Genomic DNA, 21,712 nt, shown 5'->3' on the forward strand with positions numbered 1-21,712 from the left:
TGATGACTAATGCTGTTGGGGGGGGAAATTATAGACTTCCATACCAGCAACAGAGATCCTTGGTAGATGAACACGACTGATGCTACAAGGGGAGGGGCTGTGGCTCAGTGGTAGAGCCTCTGCTTTGCATGCAGAAGGTCCCAGGTTCAATCCCCGGCATCTCCAGTTAAAGGGACTAGGCAAGTAGGTGATGTGAAAGACCTCTGCCTGAGACCCTGGAGAGCCGCTGCCAGTCTGAGGAGACAATACTGACTTTGATGGACCAAGGGTCTGATTCAGTATAAGGCAGCTTCTTATGTTCAAGTGTGATTTTATACCCTCTTCCTTTGTGTTCAGCTCAGTAGAGCAAGCATTTTTCTGCTAACTACCTTTCGGGTGCATCAATGATACTGTCAGAGATGCATCATATTAAATGTGTGATATTCTTGTTTCCTAAAATGGGTAACTCTCCTGATTAGTATTTATATAGCACTATGAAGTGCTCAAAACACATCACAGACACGAGCTCAAGAATCTTCACATCTAAACCCCATAATGTAGGTCAGTCTTTCCCCACAGGTAGGAAGGCAACGAAGACTGCCGCTAAGTGGATGGCTTCCATGAGGCCATCTAGATGAATTCATAGTAGAGATGAGTTGGTTCATAGTTCAGCCATTATGCTGAACTACTTGTCAATCAGCATCTTATGACTACAAGCCTGCAGTCTACTTATACGCAAAAAGAATGGAATGTATAGAGTAAGGACATATCTTACTTCCAGTTCAGTGTGTAAAAGTTAGCCAGAAACAGTCCAGCAATATATTTCCTGTTCTGGCTCTACTTCAAGCTCAGTGTATCATATCAGTTCAATGTGGGTAGCTACTGTCGTCTGTCCTCGGAGGTTCTGAGCTATACAAATATAGTTCCCAGTGTCGATGGTTTCAAAATCTTCTACAATGATGACACTCTCTGAGATTCTTGTGGTGTGACTGATTCCTCTGTCGATCAGCCTCCAAGTGTCTTGGATAATCACAGGCCTTTCATACTGTTTGAAAAACACCAAAATAAAACAGTAAATAGTGTACATTTATGTAAGACGTACACAATAAAAATTAGCAGTATTTTGTTTTAGCATGAAACATTGCAGAGCAATCAAGGGAAGAGGCTGGGCTGCTGTTTTAGTAATAGAATCATAGCTCTTCTCATAAATGAAAGGAGTGTCTGCTGCTACCTGTTTTAAATTCATATTAGCCTTAACATCTGGAAAGTAAAACTGAATTTAGGTCAGAGCGCCATACTCTACGCTATTGCAACTGGATATAATGCACAGTTTAATCAGAAGTAAGTCCTACTGAATTCAGCAGGATTTACTTGAGAGTAACTATACACAGAACTGCATCCTTAGTAATAGACTCCTCAACAGCACAATACTGCCTTAAATACATCTGCCTTGAATAGAAATTGCTGATGTTAGGTTTTTATTCCTTTGGGTTTAATATTATTTGGTTTCTGTGGTGATCTGAGTAGTGATCCAAAAGAAGACAGAGCACGTAAGATTTGGGTCCTTCAAGATAGCGTTTAATAATTATTTGATTCCATGAATTTGGTATGTAGTCCTATTCATTTTGCATAGGATTTATTCAGGAATAAATGGGTACAGCCTTGGACATTTTAAACCAGTTTCAATTTTGTTTCCTCAAATTTTGTTTGATCCAAACACTGATGGGCAAATTATTATCCTGCTAGTCGTGTTAATGGTAAAAATATTTTAGCACGTTTCCTTACGTTTTTCAGTTCAAGAATTAAGCTAAAACTAAGAAAGCTGCAGTGTGATCATAAACAGGTCTACTCAGCATCATACTGAAGTCAATTCAATGAGGCTTACTTCCAGGAAAGTGTTCTTAGAATTGTAAAGGAGCCCACCAGCGTTGAATGCATAATATGTTATATTTACAGCTTTGTTTTCACACAATTTTCTTGTCACAGGAAGATGAATCAGATGTGCTGTGTCTTTTCCAATGTTTGCTTCTAACACGGCTGGAACTGCTGTGTTTTCCAGAATACAACTTTGCCCTTATGCATAGATAAGGTCTAGCCGCAATTGTGGTGCAATAGTGATGCAATTAGACTGGGTCTTAAGCAGTTAAGTGTTAATTTGGGAATGTCTTTAAAAACTAAGACTTTAAAAACTCTCAGGTCAGTTGTTATCTCAGTTCCAAGACAGTAAAGTACAGTCAACAGTTCTTGCTCTACAGAGTGGAGCTTCCACAGGGGAGAGGTAGTGCTAAGATAAGAGGACCCCAGACTTTGAAAAACAAACTGGCTGCCAGGGCAGATCTTTCATGCACCCACCAGTTAAAAAGGTAAATGTAGTCCCCTGTGCAAGCACCAGGTCATTACTGACCCATGGGGTGATGTCACATCCCGACATTTACTAGGCAGACTATGTTTACGGGGTGGTTTGCCACTGCCTTCCCCGGTCATCTACACTGTACCTCCAGCAAGCTGGGTACTCATTTTACTGACCTCGGAAGGATGTAAGGCTAAGTCAACCCTGAGCTGGCTACCTGAATCTGACTTCCGTCGGGATCGAACTCAGGCCATGAGCGGAGCTTTTGACTGTAGTTCTGCAGCTTATCACTCTGTGCCACAAGGCTCTTTAGTACCCACCAGTTAGCCCCAAGAAGCCCCATGGCGCAGAGTGTTAAGCTGCAGTACTGCAGTCAAAAGCTCTGCTCACAACCTGAGTTCGATCGGTTTCAGGTAGCGGGCTCAAGGTTGACTCAGCCTTCCATCCTTCCGAGGTCGGTCAAATGAGGACCCAGCTTGCTGGGGATAAAGGGGAGATGACTGGGGAAGATGCTGGCAAACCACCCCGCAAAGTCTGCCTTGAAAACGTCGGGATGTGACGTCACCCCATGGGTTAGGAATGACCCGGTGCTTGCACAGGGGACCTTTACTTTTACCTTTAGTTAGCCCCAGCCAGTAACTGGGTTATTATTGTATTTTGCTGTATTTTGTAATAACTGAAGTTTCCAGATTGTCTTTGAGGAGTCTCATGTCAGTAATTTTCTCACCGGTAACAAATCTGTTATTAAACTATTGTACAGCATTGACCCCCATGTTCAGTGCTGCACCTTCAACCTGTCAAGGAAAAGAATTGAGGCTAGGATCCTCCTCCTCAGAAAAAGGCAACTCTGTGAGTTAATACCCTGGAACAGATACATGTCTATTGTTCAGCTTCCTTCCTGCAAGCTTTTCTAGCAGGGAGTCAAATGCAACCAGTTATCATAGCTGACTTCTTCCCCTTCCTGGGGCTAATGGTGGTTTGGTGAATGTGTTATGTGAGGGGGAGGGGTTCATCTCAGAGCTGTAGCTCTGATCCACATTGGATCCATCCATTCCTCCCCCCCACACACACACACACCACACACCTCGCCCATTAAACATTAGGAAATCAGAGCATTGATCTTCCATAAGATGTAGTTTAACACTTAAGTTGTGTGTGTGTGGGGGGGGGGAATAGGATAGAGTTCAATATTATCAACACTACACTGGCTGAACGTCTTCAAGACTTGACCAGTTCTGTTTGCAGCTAACAATGTTATTTATATTTTTATTTAATTATATTTATATCCCGCCCTCCCCAGCGAAAGCCCGGCTCAGTTAAGTTTTTACACTTTTGTAAGATTCTCGCTAACACTTCTGTTTTATTTGAGGCACATAATAACAAGAAGAAATAGCAGCTTACCTCTTGCCCTGGATATATCCAGTTGAATTCCACGTCTACATCTGGCTCTCCCAAAACTGTGCACAGAACGCTGATATCGTCTCCGCCGCTTGCACTGTTGGATGATGCCTTAATTGTAGTTGAAGGTGGACCACTGGGGACTGGTAAAAAGGCAGGTGACAGGTGACATGAAAGAAAAAGTGGTTCCTCATCTGAAACTGCAGTGAAGATGTTGGGGGGCGGGGGGGGGGGAGACCAGCCTAATATGTTGCTCCTCTAATAAGGGAGTGATCAGCAGAAATCAACGCACATGTTCACAACCAACGAATTTCTGCAAATCAAATAATGCTTAGAGACACAGGAGCAAGGACTAATAAAAATATTGTCTACCTTGAATTATATCTACAATTTTTATTTATTGTACTTTATTTCCTTTTCTTTTTCAAGCTCCCATGACCCAAAGGTCTTGAGCAGTAAATGGGGAGCCTTTATTTCTTTAAGGAAAATATGGTGGAGGGATACTTGGTCACCACCAGTGGTGTTCTTGGATCTCTATCCACCAGCGAAAAGGGGACTAGTTTATCTTTTGTTACGGTGGCAGGTAATTTTATTAAAATAGGGGTAATCCATTGACTGCCCTGACCTGGATGGCCCAGGCTAGCCTGATCTCATCAGATCTCAGAAGCTAAGCAGGGTCAGCCCTGGTCAGTATTTGGATGGGAGACCACCAAGGAATAACAGGGTTGCTGTGCAGAGGAAGGCACTGGCAAACCACCTCTGTTAATCTCTTGCCATGAAAACCCCAAAAGGGGTCGCCATAAGTTGGTTGCGACTTGACGGCACTTTACACACACATACACACAATCCATTGACTGCGATAAGAATTGTATTGGGGACATGCCAACATCATATGAAGTAGTGTGTCAACTCCAGATCACTTGGACAATGTCTATCTGAATAAGGTAAGTTATCGTATCTTCCATTTAACACTGCTGAAGGAGCGGCATTCAAACGAGCGAGCATAAAAGCTCTGCGGCAACAAGGGACTGTTATTGTACTTTATCCTTAGCTCTCTTTTAACCTTCCTGCATCTTAGATCTAATTTCTCTCTGTGGGAAACCATAATAAATTTATTTGTAGATACAGATTGGCTTTTCTATAGTACTTAAATGCTAATCTTTATTATATTAGCACAGTGCCTAGGACATTTTCTCTAAAGTACACTAAGTGCACTTGAAACAAACAGGAGCATCTCCACTTTAAATCTGAACCTAAAATAACGTGTTCATCTTTTTAAAAGTTTCACTTGGATGGTATTTATTTGGGCTGTATAAGCAGTCACCATTTTTTGTGTTGTGACTCTGTTACAGAAAGCATTTTTAGAACTGTCCATCCACGGATTTTTCTTTCTGAGCCTGCAGGTATTGGTAATTTACAATCGTAACTGTAATAATGGTAATTTTAGAAGGGCAACAAAACTTAAACTGAAATAACAATTTTTTTAGGTAGTTCCAAAGCTATGTATACTCTGTCTAACAAAAGCAAATATCTTTGCCAAGATAACCAAATAAAATGAAGCTGAACGTGATGTGTGAAAATTATGCAAATCGTATTATTTCCTCGTGACGGCTGTACTTCCACATTCCAGCTTAGAACTGAAGTCACCCTTCCACTGATAAAGCCATGGTGAGGGAAAACATTTAGCCTGGGGAAAATATGTTGGTCATACCTTCATTGTAAGCAAAAATTTGCATGTCTAACTGGGCAGCAAACACACATGCCTGTTAGATTATAAAAATGGCTCTATGTGCTGAGGTAGCAAGTCAAGAATGATCCTATTGTGGTGCACATTGCTCTACCTGTGCTTCTTGCTTTCCTTATCATAAAGGGGTCACACAAGCAGTTCATAAAAAAACCATTATTAAATCCACCATGCTCAGGTTCATAGAATCATAGAGTTGGAAGGGACCACCAGGGTCATCTAGTCCAACCCCCTGCACAATGCAGGAAATTCATAACTACCTCCCCCACACACACCCAGTGTCCCCCACATGCCCAGAAGATGGTCAAGATGCCTTCCCTCTTGTGATCTGCTTAAGGTCATAGAATCAGCATTGCTGACAGATGGCCATCTAGCCTCTGCTTAAAAGCCTCCATGGAAGGAGAGCTCACCACCTCCCAAGTAAGCCTGTTCCACTGAGGAACCACTCTTAACTGTTAGAAAGTTCTTCCTAATGTTTAGACAGAAACTCTTTTGATTTAATTTCAACCCGCTGGTTCTGGTCCGACCTTCTGGGACAATAGAAAACAACTCGGCACCGTCCTCTGTATGACAGCCCTCCAAGTACTTGAAGATGGTTATCACGCCACCTCTCAGTCATCTCCTCTCCAAGCTAAGCCTACCCATCTCCTTCAACCTTTCCTCATATACTTGGTATCCAGACCCCTCACCATCTTTGTTGCCCTCCTCTAAATATGTTCCAGCTTGTCTACATCCTTCTTAAATTGGTTGAACTGTGTTGAAAAAGTATTCTGGGTCCATTCATACAATAATTTCCAGTGGATGAATGGCGAAATGATGTTCCACCAGCTCAATTAATCTTACCTTCCACATAAAGCAGTTGGTATTTAATGGAAATCTGGGGTGCTCCCCTTGATTCGGCTCTGCAGTAAACTACTCCTTTGTGTTCAGACTTTGGGTGCTGATAGACAAAGCCCTTCTTTACATCATAGATAATGTTAATTCCATCCACTTTGACTTCTTCTGCTGGAAATTCCTGATGAAGAGTTACTTTTGCTGATGGGTTGGTAACTCGGCAAGGGATCACCGCCGGTTTATCTGGGTTAAGATATACCACCTCAAAATAGCTGGGAGAAGGAACAAAGAGCTCCCCTTTATCTGTTTAAAAAGGAATGTAATGTGTGTTATGTACAAGCATGGTGTACTTTAATTGGTTTAACAGTCTAACCTCCTTGCAACAATAGGAGAAAACCATTCAACAATAGGAGAAAACAATTTTTACCAGAGTTGTAATATCTGATATTGACTAACAATACAATATAGTCGAAAGTAGAATCACAACATTAAGGAATGATTTATATTAATTTTATTTTACTCTTAACCTTTATCCTTTTATACTGCAGATTGTACTATGCCAATAAAGGAATTTGAATTTGAAATTTGACTAACAATACATTGATATCTAAGAACTTTATGAAAAGATTCTTAAAGGGAACAAAATGAAAAAGTTAGTTGAAAGTTTAGTTGGTCATACTTTACAACAGCATAGTTGAGGCTACACCTTCAGTTTGCATGCCCACCATTAGCACATATCTATACTTTCCCACAGATGTACCGATTACTCTGGAGAGAAAATGGGCCTCAGTACAGGCTTTGCCAACAATTACTCATAAGGAGGGTTGCCAGGTCCCTCTTCGCAAACGGCGGGAGGTTTTTGGGGCGGAGCCTGAGGAGGGCAGGGTTTGGGGAGGGGAGGGACTTCAATGCCATAGAGTCCAATTGCCAAAGCGGCCATTGTCCTGCATTTCAAAAGAAGTGTGAAGTGTCAAGCTGCGTTGTGGTCTACAATGTTAAGAGTCTGAACGGTACGCTTGGATTTTCCAGCAGCATCACTGAATTGGAACCTACTGCTTCAACATATATCTGAGCCTAATTAAGGGGATTACCGCACTTTGTATTCCCAGCGATGTATTAAGAGTTTGAAAATGTTGTAAAAAAAAATCGCTTTAAAAGGGTTTTTGGATACCACTGCTTATAAATGGTTGGAAGATGTCTTCACAGCTAAAGGGGCCAAACAAAGTGCGAACAGTATTTTTTATAACGTTTTCAAACTCTTAATACATCGGTGGGAATACATAGAAAGTGAGAACAGTATTTTTTATAACATTTTCAAACTCTTAATACGTAGCTGGGAATACAAATGCAGTAACAGCCTAAAAATAAGCAGATCTTTCCCATTTGGACCTTTTATGCAAGGCTGTTTTCCTCACGGTCACCCCCCCCACACACACACACACACTGCTTCAGGGCTTTGCTTTGATTATGCATGTTTTTTCCGACAGTCAGAGGTCGCCTCGCATTCCCCGTGTGTTTCCACGCAGAAAACGTGAGCGGAATGCGCAGGGAGAGTGAGTCAACCTCTGATAGTTGGAAAAGGCATGCATAATCAAAGCAAAGCCCCGAAGCAGTGAGGGGGGGATTGCAAGGAAAACAGCCATGCATAAAAGGCCTTGAGCTCACAAAGCAGGTTTTATCTGCTTTAACTATTATGGCTCTGATCAAGTTCTAAAATCACTGTAGTTTCACAGGGATAGTGTAATATGCACATGAACAAAGAAACACACGACTGGCTTTCTTTGGGGCCATTGATCCACTCTGTTACCTGCAAAAAAGATGTACGTTGAGCCTGTTTTTGACTCATCCTTCTTGCAGTTGTAACCTTTGCATACAAGAAGCCAACAGCTGTATTCACCGGTGTCTGCTACAGTGGAATTTGTCAAGATCAGCTGACTGTATCTGTCATGTTGCTTGACACTAGAAAGAAGAGAAAGCACAGCTAAACACAGCTGGAAGTGGTTGTAAGGGGTCTCATTACTTGACTTAATACGTTGTTGTGCCACTTCCACCCATTCACAAATCCACATAAAAAGGCAACAAAAAAGCTTTAAAATTGCTGAAATGAATTACCATGTTTTAGAGCAGGTTTCAGTCTTTATTTTAGTTTTCTGAATGCTTCTTTGGAAATCATGAGGAGCCCCGTGGCGCAGAGTGGTAAGCTGCAGTACTGCAGTCCAAGCTCTGCTCACAACCTGAGTTCGATCGCAATGGAAGTCGGTTTCAGGTAGCCAGCTCAAGGTTGACTCAGCCTTCCATCCTTCCGAGGTCGGTAAATTGAGTACCCAGCTTGCTGGGGGTAAAGGGAAGATGACTGGGGAAGGCACTGGCAAACCATCTCGTAAACAAAGTCTGCCTAGTAAACGTTGGGATGTGATGTCACCCCATGCGTCAGGAATGGCCCAGTGCTTGCACAGGGGACCTTTACTTTTTTAGACGCTTCATATTTTTTTTCACCCCACCATGAAATAGTTTGCTTAAGACTTCCAGGATAATTCTCAAGATTAACAAAAGTGGAATATTTACTCTATGTTTTGAAAGAGTGTAGCATGATAGATTTTGTGTAGATTTTTTTTTTTTTTGCTTAAACATATCCTTTATTGCAACAACGAGCATTCCAGCAGATTAATTTACCCTTAGAACATGCTGGGGAAAGAGGGAAGGGAAAGGAAAGAAAAAAAAATAGTATAAGGGTCCACTCTGTCAAAAACAGTTCCAGTTGTAAAGTACTTGATGCCTGATCTTCTGTATATATGCAAGTACCTTAATACACCATGGCAGGCTGTCCCTTTAACTAGAGGGCCACTGGCGGCCAGGAGCAAGATGAGCCAAGTGGCCCTTCGGCTCTCGTCCTCACAGCCCACCTCAAAACCAGCCCCTCTGGTGCTCCCAGCGCTGCTGGGGCCCACTTGGCTCAGCTTGCTCCAGGGTTGTTTGAACACTCCCACCTTCTCCAGTTCATAAAAAGCATTGCGATTAGATGTTTAAAGGGAAGCACACGGGTGTACATCACTATGTTTCAGCTCTGTCTAACCCTACCATTTCTTAAGACGAACATCAAACACGGAAAGCTCTGCATTCTATGTAGCCAATTTTCCTTTTCCTTTAATTTTATTGAAAATTAGGAAAGCAGAGCAGACTGATTGATGAACAAGGCTCTCCCTCTCTCCTTTCCTTACATCTCTGTAGTTATCAAGCCATCAGCTTAGGATTAAAGCAAATGCCATAATAGAGGAAAGAGGGGAATTCTCTCCTATCGCACTAAGGAAATAAGTCTCCTACACTGAGCCAAAAATATATATTGCATACTCTCTGAAAGAACCTGGCCCTACAACAGCTGTGCAGAACTTCCTTCCATCGAAAGGAGGGGGAGTAGAACACAATTATGTAATACAATATCGGCAGCCTCCGCACAGGGACAATTCTCTCCTGTGTATGCACTGCCGTCGTGAACAAGTCCACACAAGTTTCCTATGCACTTTTTTCAGTCATCCCGTTGTGGCCATTATTTCCCCCCTAAAAGCCCCATTAGGGCTGACCAGCTCCCACTACCCCCTTCCATCATGCCTGGATCCAGCTGAGATCCCCCTTATGCCTAGCCAGCATGGTATAGTGGTTAAGAGCAGTGGTTTAGAGCAGTGGACTCTGATCTGGAGAACCGGGTTTGATTCCCCACTCCTCCACATGGGGGGCGGAGGCTAATCTGGTGAGCCGGATTTGTTTCCCCACTCCTACACACAAAGCCAGCTGGGTGACCTTGGGCATGTTACAGTTCTATTAAGAGCTCTCTCAGCCCCATCTACCTCACAGGGTGTCTGTTGTGGGAAGGGGAAGGGAAGGGAAGGTGATTGTAAGACGGTTTGAGACTCCCTTAAGTGGTAGAGAAAGTCGGCATATAAAAACCAACTCCTCTTCTTCTTCACCATGGATGGGGTCAATGAAGGGAGTGACCGAGCACACCTCTATTGTACTTGGCTCCAACTCAGCAGACAACACCCCCCCTCTCCAAAGAAGCATTTTGAACTGAACTTTGTCATTTGTATTCAGTTTTGACTACTGTGAAAATCATGTTTCTGGCTAGGAAAAAAAATGTAATGTATCTTTGGCAGATGCATTTCCCCCCGATCCAGCTAAGTTGACCAAATGCAATTAGCATTCTTTGCAGAATTTCTGAATACACTTTACTCCCTTCCGCCTTGTTTGTGCCTCCTATATTGAGTACAAATGCCGAAGAATATGTACTCTGAGTCCGACCTGGTTGAAAAAGGGAGGCATAGAAATCTAATAAATAAATAAATACTAGAGAACCTGATAATACATTGCTTCTTGTCTCATCCTGAGGGATCAATGCATTTAAAAATGTTCATGTACAATGGGAATTTGTTTAATCATATGTCAATATTTGAGTAAGCAGTTTGAGGAAGCAGTCTTAGTTATACCACACAGTCTTTTTCATACATTGTAATTCTCATCAACTGTCCTTTTTGGGTTTTTGAACTTGGCCATTCCAAATATATTTAAAAAAAACCTTCCTTGCTTGAAGCACTTTGTGGCAGTTCTCAATTTGTGCTGAGTTATAAAATACTTGACAGGGACCCCAAAAGGTAGAAAACTATCTCCACGCTCAGTAAGTGATTGCACAACTAAAGTGCAGTAAATTAAAATAAACTCTAAGCACCACCAATGTAATTCTGGGGCAACAAATCAGTAGTATTTAAACAGCAGTATTAACAGTTGATTTATTAATTTCAAAGAAACAAAATGACTATAACTAATATAACAACTAACTGCTGTTTAAACACTACTGGGTTTTCCCCCCTTCTAATTGAATGATGAAGCCTGTATAACGCGTAGCTAAATATAAGCCACAACCTTTTCATATCTGCCTGAGGCTATTTTTAAAGCAAGTTTCAGCAGATTATGGATGAGATCCAGCCAAAGTCAAGCACATCTATGTCGCATCAATTTAAACCCATGTCTGGCTCTTTTCCACGGAAACTGAAGGGACTTAGAAGTACCAAAGCTTGACTGCAATACATCCTATTTTTTCAGTATAGGCCCTTGAAATGTAAGCAAACCGAGGAAAGGGGGAAAGTCCTATATGGGTGCCTCTCCCTTGGTTAGAAAAATATTGGGTTTAATTTTTCAGCTCAAAGTATAAATAACAGTTCAGTTTTCAGATGAATCCATGCTTCAAATATGGCACTGCTAAATTAATCATGGCTCTGCTCAGGGCATTTATGAGTCCCATATTTTGGCTTTCAACAGGTAGACAAATGTTGACAATACAAACAACTGGAGTATAAAGAAATGTCATAGGTTCCTACATTTGAAATTTACCCTTCCCATGCAGAATTTCAGCTGTGTTCCCAGCTAAGGTCTTTGTACATTTAAAAAGCTAGGCTTAATTTTATCAACAGGCTATTTGACATGTTAATAAGCACACATGGCTGGTTAAGCCACAATTATACTTAACCCCCCACCCCCATGGTCAAGGTTGGATCACAATGTCAAATCTGCCATCTAGTGGACTAATGTGCTATAACTCATTCTCCAAAATAAAACCAAAGATGGTTTTAGGTAAGTACCACAAATCTGATAAACAACTTGATTGACTTTATTGGTAAATGGTTGCCTGAGGCACCTCTTTTTCTCCCAGTGTGAAGGACTAGGCTTCAAAGAGAGCAAGGGAACAAAAGTAAAGCCAGACTAATAGACGTGAGAACTTATTTGGGGAAAAGATTTAACATCCCAGTATGTCCCAACAGTAAACATTGATGTTTGATTTGTACCTTTTATTCCTTAGTTGCTTACTGAAGTAAACTAATACATTGCTAAGACTTTGATCGCTCTCCAAAGGAATCATTCTTCATACAAGCTAAAACTTAATATGGAAGAAAATCACTTAGACAAAGGACCTGCATAGACTTGCAAAGTGCATCACATTTTCCCTTCACCACTGTTTCCTTCCCTCCCTTGAAAGCCCCCATATCCTCTCTCCTTGTCCTGTTTCCTTCTGTCCTTCCTTCCTGCCAGCCTACCTTTATCTGCCCTCCCGTTTTCAGCTTTTCCTCCCTCTGGGAAAACTAAGGCCCAGTTGCACAGTTCCTCTGTTCCAGCAGCAGATGCAAAATACATACATATCAAAGGTAAGGGTAAGCTTCACGCCCTTTATAATAGGGAATACTTATGAAAGTGAAATTAATTTCAAATATAGGGGATTTTCATTTTCTAGAATCATCAGAAATTCTCATGATAATGCATACTTTACAATATTATTGTTAAGCAGAAAATATTGCTATATTAGGAAACTTGTAAAAGTTGGAAAACTAATTTGTGTGAAATTTCTGAGTCTTACCCAAATTCTTTTAAACTTATTCATTTATTCAAACATTTATATCCCCACTTTCCCCCAACCAAAGAGGGTTCAGAACAGCTAATTTCTTTTGTAATTCCCATGGATATTTCATCATTCACCCTAAAGTTTGCTTCATTTGATTTAGTGGCAATTAAGACACCCATTATTGGTTCTTGTAGGTCAGTGATGGCGAACCTTTTAGAGACCGACTGCCCAAACTGCAACCAAAACCCCACTTATTTATCACCGAGTGCCAATGCGGCAATGTAACCTGAATACCACCCCCAGAGGGGGCCCAGAGGGAGAGGCTAGGGTTGCCAAGTTCCTCTTCGCCATGAGTGGGAGGTTTTTGGGGTGGCGCCTGAGGAGGGCGGGGTTTGGGGAAGGACTTCAGTGCCATAGAGTCCAATTGCCAAAGTGGCAATTTTTTCCAGGGGAACTGATCTCTATTGGTTGGAGATCACCTGTAATAGCAGATCTCCAGCTAGTACCTGGAGATTGGCAACTAGTTCCTTAGTGTTTTCTCTCTACATATCAAGACAAATGGAAAGGTGTTTGGAGGATAGCTTGTGGGCACTTCAAAGGTGGAATAGGACTGCACGCCCCTCCGCCCGCACAGACCCAGAGGGTGCCGGAGAAGCTGCTGGAGGGAAAGAAGGAAGGAAGGAAGGAAAGAAGGGAAGGGAGGGGGAAAGGGAAGGAAGGGAGGGAGAGAAAGAAAGAAAAAGAGAGAGAAAGGGAGAAAGAAATGGAGCAAGGGAGAGAAAGAAAAGGACAGAGGGAGACAGAAAAAGAAAGAGGCCATTTATACATGGGAGGTTTTGCCTTGGATTTGCCACTCGGTGGGGCGCGGTGGCAGGCTTGTGAGAGGCGAGCAGGGTGGGGCAGAGGGCGCCTCCTTCGCACCCACCGACCAGCCATGCCCCTCCGCCCGCACAGGCCCAGAGGGCGCCGGAGAAGCCGCCGGCCATGCTGAGTGTGAGCGCTCAGCTTCTGTTCCCCACTCTCCCACCCGCCTGGCTGGCCGCGCACGCTCCAGCGGCGGCAATGGCGGCAGCTTCTGTGGGAGAGTCCGGGGGCCACTGCCAATGATGTCGGAGGTTCCCCACCCCTGGGCTACAGCCTCCCCCATCCGTGGTGGGGCAGAGCCGGAAAGGCCAGCGGCTTGGAGGAACCGTGCGTGCCGGCAGAAAGGGCTACGCGTGCCGGAAGTGGCACCCGTGCCATAGATTCGCCAACACGGTTGTAGGTTATCCGGGCTGTGTAACCGTGGTCTTGGAATTTTCTTTCCTGACGTTTCGCCAGCAACTGTGGCAGGCATCTTCAGAGTAGTAACACTGAAGGACAGTGTCTCTCGGTGTCAAGGGTGTAGGAAGAGTAATATATAGTCAGAAAGGGGTTGGGTTTGAGCTGAGTATTGTCCTGCAAAAGTATTGTCCTGTAAGTATCAAGATAATGTGCTAATGAGGGTATGGTGTGTTAATATGGAACCATTGTATCCTGAAGTGATCTGTTAATGTGTGTAATCCAAAACTAATCTGTATGGCTATTGTTGAATGTTGTCTTTGTCTGGAGGTTTTTCAGGGCAGGAAGCCAAGCCTTATTCATTCTTAAACTCTCCTCTTTTCTGTTAAAGTTGTGCTGATGTTTATGAATTTCAATGGCTTCTCTGTGCAATCTGACAAAATAGTTGGTAGAATTGTCCAGTCTTTCAGTGTCTTGGAATAAGACCCTGTGTCCTGTTTGTGTCAGTCCATGTTCAGCCACTGCTGATTTCTCAGGTTGGCCAAGTCTGCAGTATCTTTCTGACTATATATTACTCTTTCTACACCCTTGACACCGAGAGACACTGTCCTTCAGTGTTACTACTCTGAAGATGCCTGCCACAGTTGCTGGCGAAACGTCAGGAAAGAAAATTCCAAGACCACGGTTACACAGCCAGGATAACCTACAAGAACCAATGAACTCTGACCGTGAAAGCCTTCGACAATAAGACACCCATTAGTTTAACTTCCTTTCAACTCCTATACATGTTGTACATGAGGAGAACAAATGTGCTTTGGATTCCCCCCCCCCTTCAATTAAGTTTGGTAGCAACTCTAATAATGTCCATCTTTCAAACTCTTACCTGAGTCTGGAGTCTTTAAAAGTGTCGTGATAAGAAGGATAGCTCCACCCAATTTTATTCCCTTTACACCGCAGTTCTAAACTCTGCCCCGCAGAAAGGCTCAGAGTGGCACCAGGCTTCTGAAAGCGGCCCTTATCCATCACTTGCGTCATTATGGAGTAGATCTTTGGGGATGAGTCTGTGGATTCTCTCTCCTTTAATTTGGGAATTTTGGGTTTTACTTTTTTGTTAGCTGGTTTAATCCTGTTCTCCCCTGGTTCCTTGGGACGCTTGTTCTTTGCAGACTGACCAACAGCTATCACAAGGGAGAATGAAAAAATACAGTGCAAATATCAACATTTGTATTTATGCCTTAAGGAGGCACACTTTCCTCCAAAATGTTTTTTCTCCTTCTGATAGATTCTAGAATAAACCTACTATCGATGCAACATTTAGATTTAAACAAGCCAGAGCAGTGGGTCTACTTTTTGATACTCTATTAATTTTTTATTACTTCAGGCAGCATGCTCACAGACAAGCAATTTTAAATTTGCATACATTTAAATTTATGCATACAAATGAACAATTACTAGTTTTCTTCCCCTAGGGAGAGATGGCACTCCTTTACAAAATCAATTATGACTAGGAGCTAGGGTTGCTAACTACCCCCACCTTTTCCCAAAAAGTGTGCTTTTGGGATAGTACCTACTATTGGACTTTTTGAAGAAAATACACATTTACTTGAAAGAACATGGCAATTGGTGCACTGAGACTGCACCCTATTTAGATTGTACATACTGTATATAACTTTGACTGTTCTTATATGTATCTTTCACTCTTGTATTGTTGATGTTATATATGTAAGCACCAATAAGATTTCTTGCTATTTTTGTACTGAAGACTCCGTTGCAGATTTTCTAACCATTGGTACTGGCACGGAGGTGCCTAGTTTGTATTGCAACTGCCAGGTAGTAGCAGGAGATCTCCTGCTAATTCAACTGATCTCCAGCCGATAGAGATCAGATCACCTGGAGAAAAATGGCCGCTTTGGCAATTGGACTCTATGGCATTGAAGTCCCTCCCCTCCCCAAACCCCACCCTCTTCAGGCTCCACCCCCAAAATCTCCCACCGGTTGTGAAGAGGGACCTGGCAACCCTACTAGGAGCTATTGCAGGCCATTTGCCATCTAAATCCAATTCAAGTTGCTGATTATGACCTTTCAAGCCCTTCATGGCCTGGGGCCCACATATCTAAAGGACAATCTTTCCCTAAACGTCCTTATGCAGCAGATACTAACTTCTGCCTGCCAGTGTCTCTGTGTTCCCTCACCAAGGGTGGCCCACCTACCATCAACAAAAGCTCTTGCTTTCTCTTTGGTTGCTCCCATTTTATGGAATGGGTTCCCTGGGAGGCGTCGTCACCCTTGGAGGCTTGTAGGTTCTATAAGGCTTTTAATGGAGGGTCTATTACAGGCATTTTAATAGGGTGGGGGAATTGGAGTTTAATCACTGTTTGATATTGTTTTAATTATGTATTGTAAGTTACCTGGAGCCATGGGGAGAAGCAAAATATAAATGTTTTAATAAATAAAGTAATTGTTCTTTAAAAAAAAATACTTGTGAAGTAAATCCAGGCTGCCTCTGGGTTGTGGGGTTCTGCAGGGTTCGATCTTGTCTCTGATGTTATTTAATATCTAAGTGCGCCCTCTAGTGGTGCTCATCAGGAGGTTTGGGATTGGGTACCACCAGTACGCTGATGACAACCAGTTCTTCCTCTTGCTGGATCAAGGAAGATGCTCTAATTGATAGTCATCTAATTGCCCAAACAAAATCAGCTCCGTGGTATAAAATGATAAAAAAAGATCATCTCAGATCTTCTTATCTTGTAGATGTAACAACTTATAGTCTTAGAGCAGCTCTCACATCACTGTGATTTCAAACGATGCCCACGGAGATTCTTGCTGGGTGTTTTTTGAAAAAAACCCTGGGCTCAGCGTATCTGTATATGCGGTAGCTCAGTGGAGGATCTACTCCATTACATCCTGGCCTGCCCTCTCTACATCGAGCCTCGGAATAAGTTCCTGGAAAATATTATTTCTACTTTACACTCATTATCTGATGCTGATAAACTAATCTTCTTGCTTTCCGAAACTGACTGTTTTGTTTCCTGTAAAATGGCACTTTGTGGCCTTGCGGCCAGGAAAATCAGGGCAAATGAGGAAAGGAGCCAAATTGGTGTATTTTAATCTTACGACTTTTAATGGTTTTATATACATTTTAAGTTGTTGTTAATATTGTCTTGATTGTAAAGGCCTATGGCCATGCACAATAAACATTACTGACTGACTCTTGCTGGATAAACAGCTTGAGTTCGCCGTCTTGGCCATGACCCGGTGCCTGGATGCCGTGGTTGGGTGGTTGAGGCAGAGCTGGCTGAAGGTAAGGGCTCACATTCAGCTCTGACGACTGCACTGGCTCCAGGTGGAGCACCGGGTCAGGTTCAAGGTGCTGGTCTTAACTGTTAAAGCCTTACATGATCTGGGACCTTCATATCTGCAAGACTGTCTCTCCTGCTATGCCCCCTAGAGAGCATTGTGCTCATCTACCACCAACCTACTGGTTGTTCCCGGCTGAAGAAGTGTCCGGTTGTCCTCAACCAGGGCCAGGGTTTGTTCAGCCTCGGCCCCAGCCTGATGGAACACCCTCGCTAATGGGACCCTGCGGGACCTATCTGCAGGGCCTGTAAGACCAAAATGTTCGGCCAGGCCTATGGTTGAGGGCAGCAGCGGTTGTCCATCACGGCTGGCCTCCCTCCCCTCCCCTTCTTCTTTTTACCATCTGATTTTTATAGGGGACCCTGATTGCTCCCCTAGGCTGGTTCTTGTCCCTGTGTACAGATTTGCGTGTCTTTTGTTTTAAATTGTTTTAATTGTGAAATTAGTGTTTTAATTAGGATTGAATTTTCCTGTAAATTTATTGTATATGTTTTTATTTGATGTAAACCACTCTGAGCCCAGCTTTGGCTGGGGACAGAGGAAGGGCTACAAGTCTAAAGATAAATAAATTATGTGGCTGGGAAATGCTGGGTCATTGGGGGGTTTGCAGCTCCCTGCTCTGGATGGGGTCCAGCTTACATCAGCGGACTCTGCAAGGAACTTGGGGGTCTGGCCGGACAGTTTGTTAACCTTGGACAAACAAGTGTCCTCAGTGGTGAAATTGGCATATTTCTATCTCCGCCGGGCTCATCAGCTGTCTCCTTATTTGTCTCGGTCAGACCTGGCCACAGTAATTCATGCAACGATTACCTCCAGATTGGACTGGGGTCTTTGTTTTTCTTCGGTCGCTCTGTAGGAGAAGAGTGGGAGTTGGCTGTGGACATAAGTTGGTGTTACTTAGCAAATTGGCTGGCAGTCTAGTCTAGTCTGGATAGTTGTCTAGCAACTAGACGTTTGTAATTTTTATATGCCTGTTGTTTGCTTGAAAGTTTATCCTTTGCACTCTCTAATTAATAAACTTATTTGTTTTCTTAAACAGAAGTGTGAAACTTGGGTTTGTACGTGGTCTCACCCCAGAAACGAACCCTAAGGTTTGGGTAGCGTGGCCTGTTAGTTGGGGAAGCTACCAGCCTTAAACAAATTGATCAAGGCCACTCTGGCTTGGCTGTTGCTGTGGCAGCTGCGATCAGCTCTAAGAACAGAGGGTCAAGGAGAGGCTTGAACCATATACAGTCCATCCCAAAAGTTGTGGACAAAGGTCCTGTTGCTTCTCCTTTTTGAACTTTGATGTTGTTTAATGCCAGATCTGTGACTAGAAAGCCAGCGTGGTGTAGTGGTGGACTCTAATCTGGAGAACCCGGCTTGATTCCCCACTCCTCCACATGAACGGCGGACTCTAATCTGGTGAACCGGCTTGGTTTCCCCACTCCTACTCACCAAGTCAGCCGGGCGACCTTGGGCCAGTCACAGTTCTCTCTGAACTCTCTCAGACCCACCTACCTCACAAGGTGTCTGTTGTGGGGAGAGGAAGGGAAGATGGCTGTAAGCTGGTTTGGTTCTCCTTAAAAGGTAGAGAAAGTCTGCATATAAAAACCAACTCTTCTTTTAATAACATTACAGTGCTCCATGATTTGTTATTTGAGAACCATTTACGAGTATACCTGGCATGTATGATGCTAATGATTTTGTACTATCTCTACTACCAGATAGGTATGTGGTCTTTCATCTCTTCTGAACAGGGATATGCATGTGGGGGGAGAGGTTATGTGACCAGAGCATGGATAAATGTAAAAAGGGTTATTTCTTTTAAAAAATGCATTTCAAGCCACAGGTGACTGTTGGCATCTAAAAGCTCCCCCCAAACTGGTCCTTCATCCACAACACCACTGGATGTTACAAATATGCATATGAATAACTTTGAGAAATTCTATGATGACAGGTTATTGCATTGGACAGTTCTTGTAATATCTCCTAATTCTATGAGTTTATCCTCACTGATGTCGGCATAAACTGAAAAAAGGGAGAAGGGCAAGAGTCCTTTAATTGCCTGGCAATATTTAAGGAGGAAAACTGTTTGGGTGGATTTCAGTTACACGTATAAAAAAAAGGGTTTTGTAACAGAAACACTGAACTATTAATCTGTTGTGCTATGCTTTAACAGTAAGCGACAGAAAGGTTTTAGTGCAATTCCAATGTTTCCCCAAAAGTAAGACCCATTGACTTTGAGTTCAATGGGGGATGCTCTTTGTAGCTTGGATTGTGCAGTCTTAAACCTCAGCTGGGCTTCCTATCGTGTGTAATGTGTGAAATGTATATAGACCAAATAGAGAAAGTGAGTACACAAGTGAAGAAAGGTTATGATGCTAGTTGCAAACAAGTCTATGACTGAACAAGGAGGATGGTATATGTGTGACAAAGTGCAGTGGCACATCTTTCAGCGTGGTGTAGTGGTTAAGAACGCTGGTTTGGAGCAGTGGACTCTAATCTGGAGAACCGGGTTTGATTCCCCACTCCTCCACATGAGCGATGGATGCTTATCTGGTGAACCAGGTTGGTTTCCCCGCTCCTACACATGATGCCAGCTGGGTGACCTTGGGCTAGTCACACTCTCTCAGCCTCACCTACCTCACTGGGTGTCTGTTGTGGGGAGGGGAAGGAAAGGTGATTGTAAGCCGGTTTGATTCTTCCTTAAGTGGCAGAGAAAATCGGCATATGAAAACCAATTCTTCTTCTTTTCCAAGGCCCATTTTGTATATTGGGCTTTTTCTACATGAAAAGTTATTTCAGTGCAGTAAGATAATACAAATGTGCACAACACTTCTGATAATTGCCCACACATATATTTCATTGTATAAACAACCAAATTTCCCCCAGTATATGATTGATAACTGGAAACAAGTGTACCTGAATATTGGAAATACCCAAGTGCTAGCATCTCTAAAGGATGCTCACATTTTGCAAACTTGGTTACTGTTGTGTGTTTTTTAAAGAGACACGCTGAGCTGCCCAGTTCTGAAGCAACTAAATGAAAGCAGAGCAAAGAAGGGTGTCCAAATTCCCAAAATTCTTTAATGGGGCGTGTGTCGGCCAACCGACTCCATTGCTGGCAGCCAACGTTGGCTGTAGAAAGAGGCGCTCGGCCAGGTAACGGGAAAACAAATGTCCCCGTTTGCATCTGAATCAGGATGGCGGGGGGACAAACAACCCCGCTCGCCTTCCCGATGCCTCCGCGACCCTTGGGGAGAGCGGCAGGGGATGCCTAAAATTAAAAGGGGGAGCCCTTTCAAGTTAAGAGGAGTTTCTTTCGGGGGTTCTGCAAGATCCCATTGGCCATTTACGCACGGGGAGGTTTTTGCCTGGGGTTCGCCGCTCTCTAGCCCTGGTTAGTATTTGGATGGGAGACCACCAAGGAATATCAGGGCTGCTGTGCAGAGGAGGGCACTGGTTAGTATTTGGACGGGAGACCACCAAGGAATACCAGGGTTGCTGTGCAGAGGAAGGCACCGGCAAATAACACAAACCACCTCTGTTAGTCTCTTGCCATGAAAAACCCCCAAAAGGGGTCGCCATAAGTCGGCTGCGACTTGAAGGCGCTTTACGCACACACAGATGCGCATTTCCCCCCATCCAAGTTCTCAAAACTCTGCATGGGGGCTTCTTGTGGAGTTCTGAGAAGTTGGATTGGGTGGGGGGGGGTGCATGCAAAGAGTGGCGAGGGCCAGGCAAAAAAACCCAAAACCCCGTGGGTCAAGGGCCTCTAAGCGGGGACAGGGGAGGGAGAGGAGAGGCGCCGCCCGTCGCTCCAACTCACCATGGTGCAGCGTTTGGTGCAGCAGCAGCAGCGCGCCGAGCCAGAGCCAGGGCTTCATGGCGGTGCAAGGGAGCCAGGGGGAGGAGGAGGAGGACGCCGGGCCTCGCCCCCTCCGCCGCCCTCCCAGCTCCGGGCTGGGGCTTAGGCATCAGGCTTCCCCCCCCTCCCCAAAAAAGGGGGGCATTGCAAGCATCAAGAAGGCAAAAGGCAATCCGTTAGCAAAAGATTACCCACCACCTATTTTCAGATGGGAGAGGGGGAAAGTCCATTTGTGGTTCATTTTGTCATCTTAGTTGACTTTTTAGTACCGTTAGCATTCTATAACATTGGATAAGGGTATTATGCGTTGACATTTTAAATCAAGAAAAGAATAAAAATATTATTAAAAAATGCAAAGAGAGAAGACAAAAGGAATGACTGCAGCGTTGTGACCCACAATTGTCTATAGAGGCCAATGAAAGGCAGTCGAGAGGAGGTTGGATTAAACGGCAGCTCTTTATTTGGCCGAGGAACAGAACGGGATGCCCAGACTCCCGGCAAAACACAGGCGGGAGACCGGCGCCTCGCCCCCCAGAGGCAAGCAGTTCGCTTTATAGA

General features: G+C 43.6%; 1 protein-coding gene across 1 annotated transcript; it reads right to left on the reverse strand.

The window, feature by feature from the left end:
• Positions 1–731: 731 nt before the first annotated feature.
• On the reverse strand, positions 732–21,173 carry PDGFRL (platelet derived growth factor receptor like). Its single transcript, XM_056855437.1, has 6 exons — positions 21,116–21,173; positions 14,831–15,125; positions 8,113–8,264; positions 6,315–6,608; positions 3,731–3,870; positions 732–1,024 (listed from the first exon to the last, which is right to left on the reverse strand). Exons 1-6 carry the CDS (start codon positions 21,171–21,173, stop codon positions 836–838), a joined length of 1,128 nt encoding a protein of 375 aa, XP_056711415.1. The 3' UTR covers positions 732–835.
• Between the last annotated feature and the right edge of the window lie 539 nt (positions 21,174–21,712).

This window comes from Euleptes europaea, chromosome 9 (assembly GCF_029931775.1).
Source record: "Euleptes europaea isolate rEulEur1 chromosome 9, rEulEur1.hap1, whole genome shotgun sequence".
Taxonomy (NCBI): domain Eukaryota; kingdom Metazoa; phylum Chordata; class Lepidosauria; order Squamata; family Sphaerodactylidae; genus Euleptes; species Euleptes europaea.

Excerpts from the sequence above, each read along its gene's own strand:
- PDGFRL (XM_056855437.1), bottom strand. The coding sequence starts at position 21,173 with ATGAAGCCCTGGCTCTGGCTCGGCGCGCTGCTGCTGCTGCACCAAACG. Across the intron at positions 15,126-21,115 it reads GCACCAAACGCTGCACCATG|CTGTTGGTCAGTCTGCAAAG; the intron begins GTGAGTTGGAGC and ends CCCTTGTGATAG. Across the intron at positions 3,871-6,314 it reads CCAACTGCTTTATGTGGAAG|TCCCCAGTGGTCCACCTTCA; the intron begins GTAAGATTAATT and ends CCTTTTTACCAG.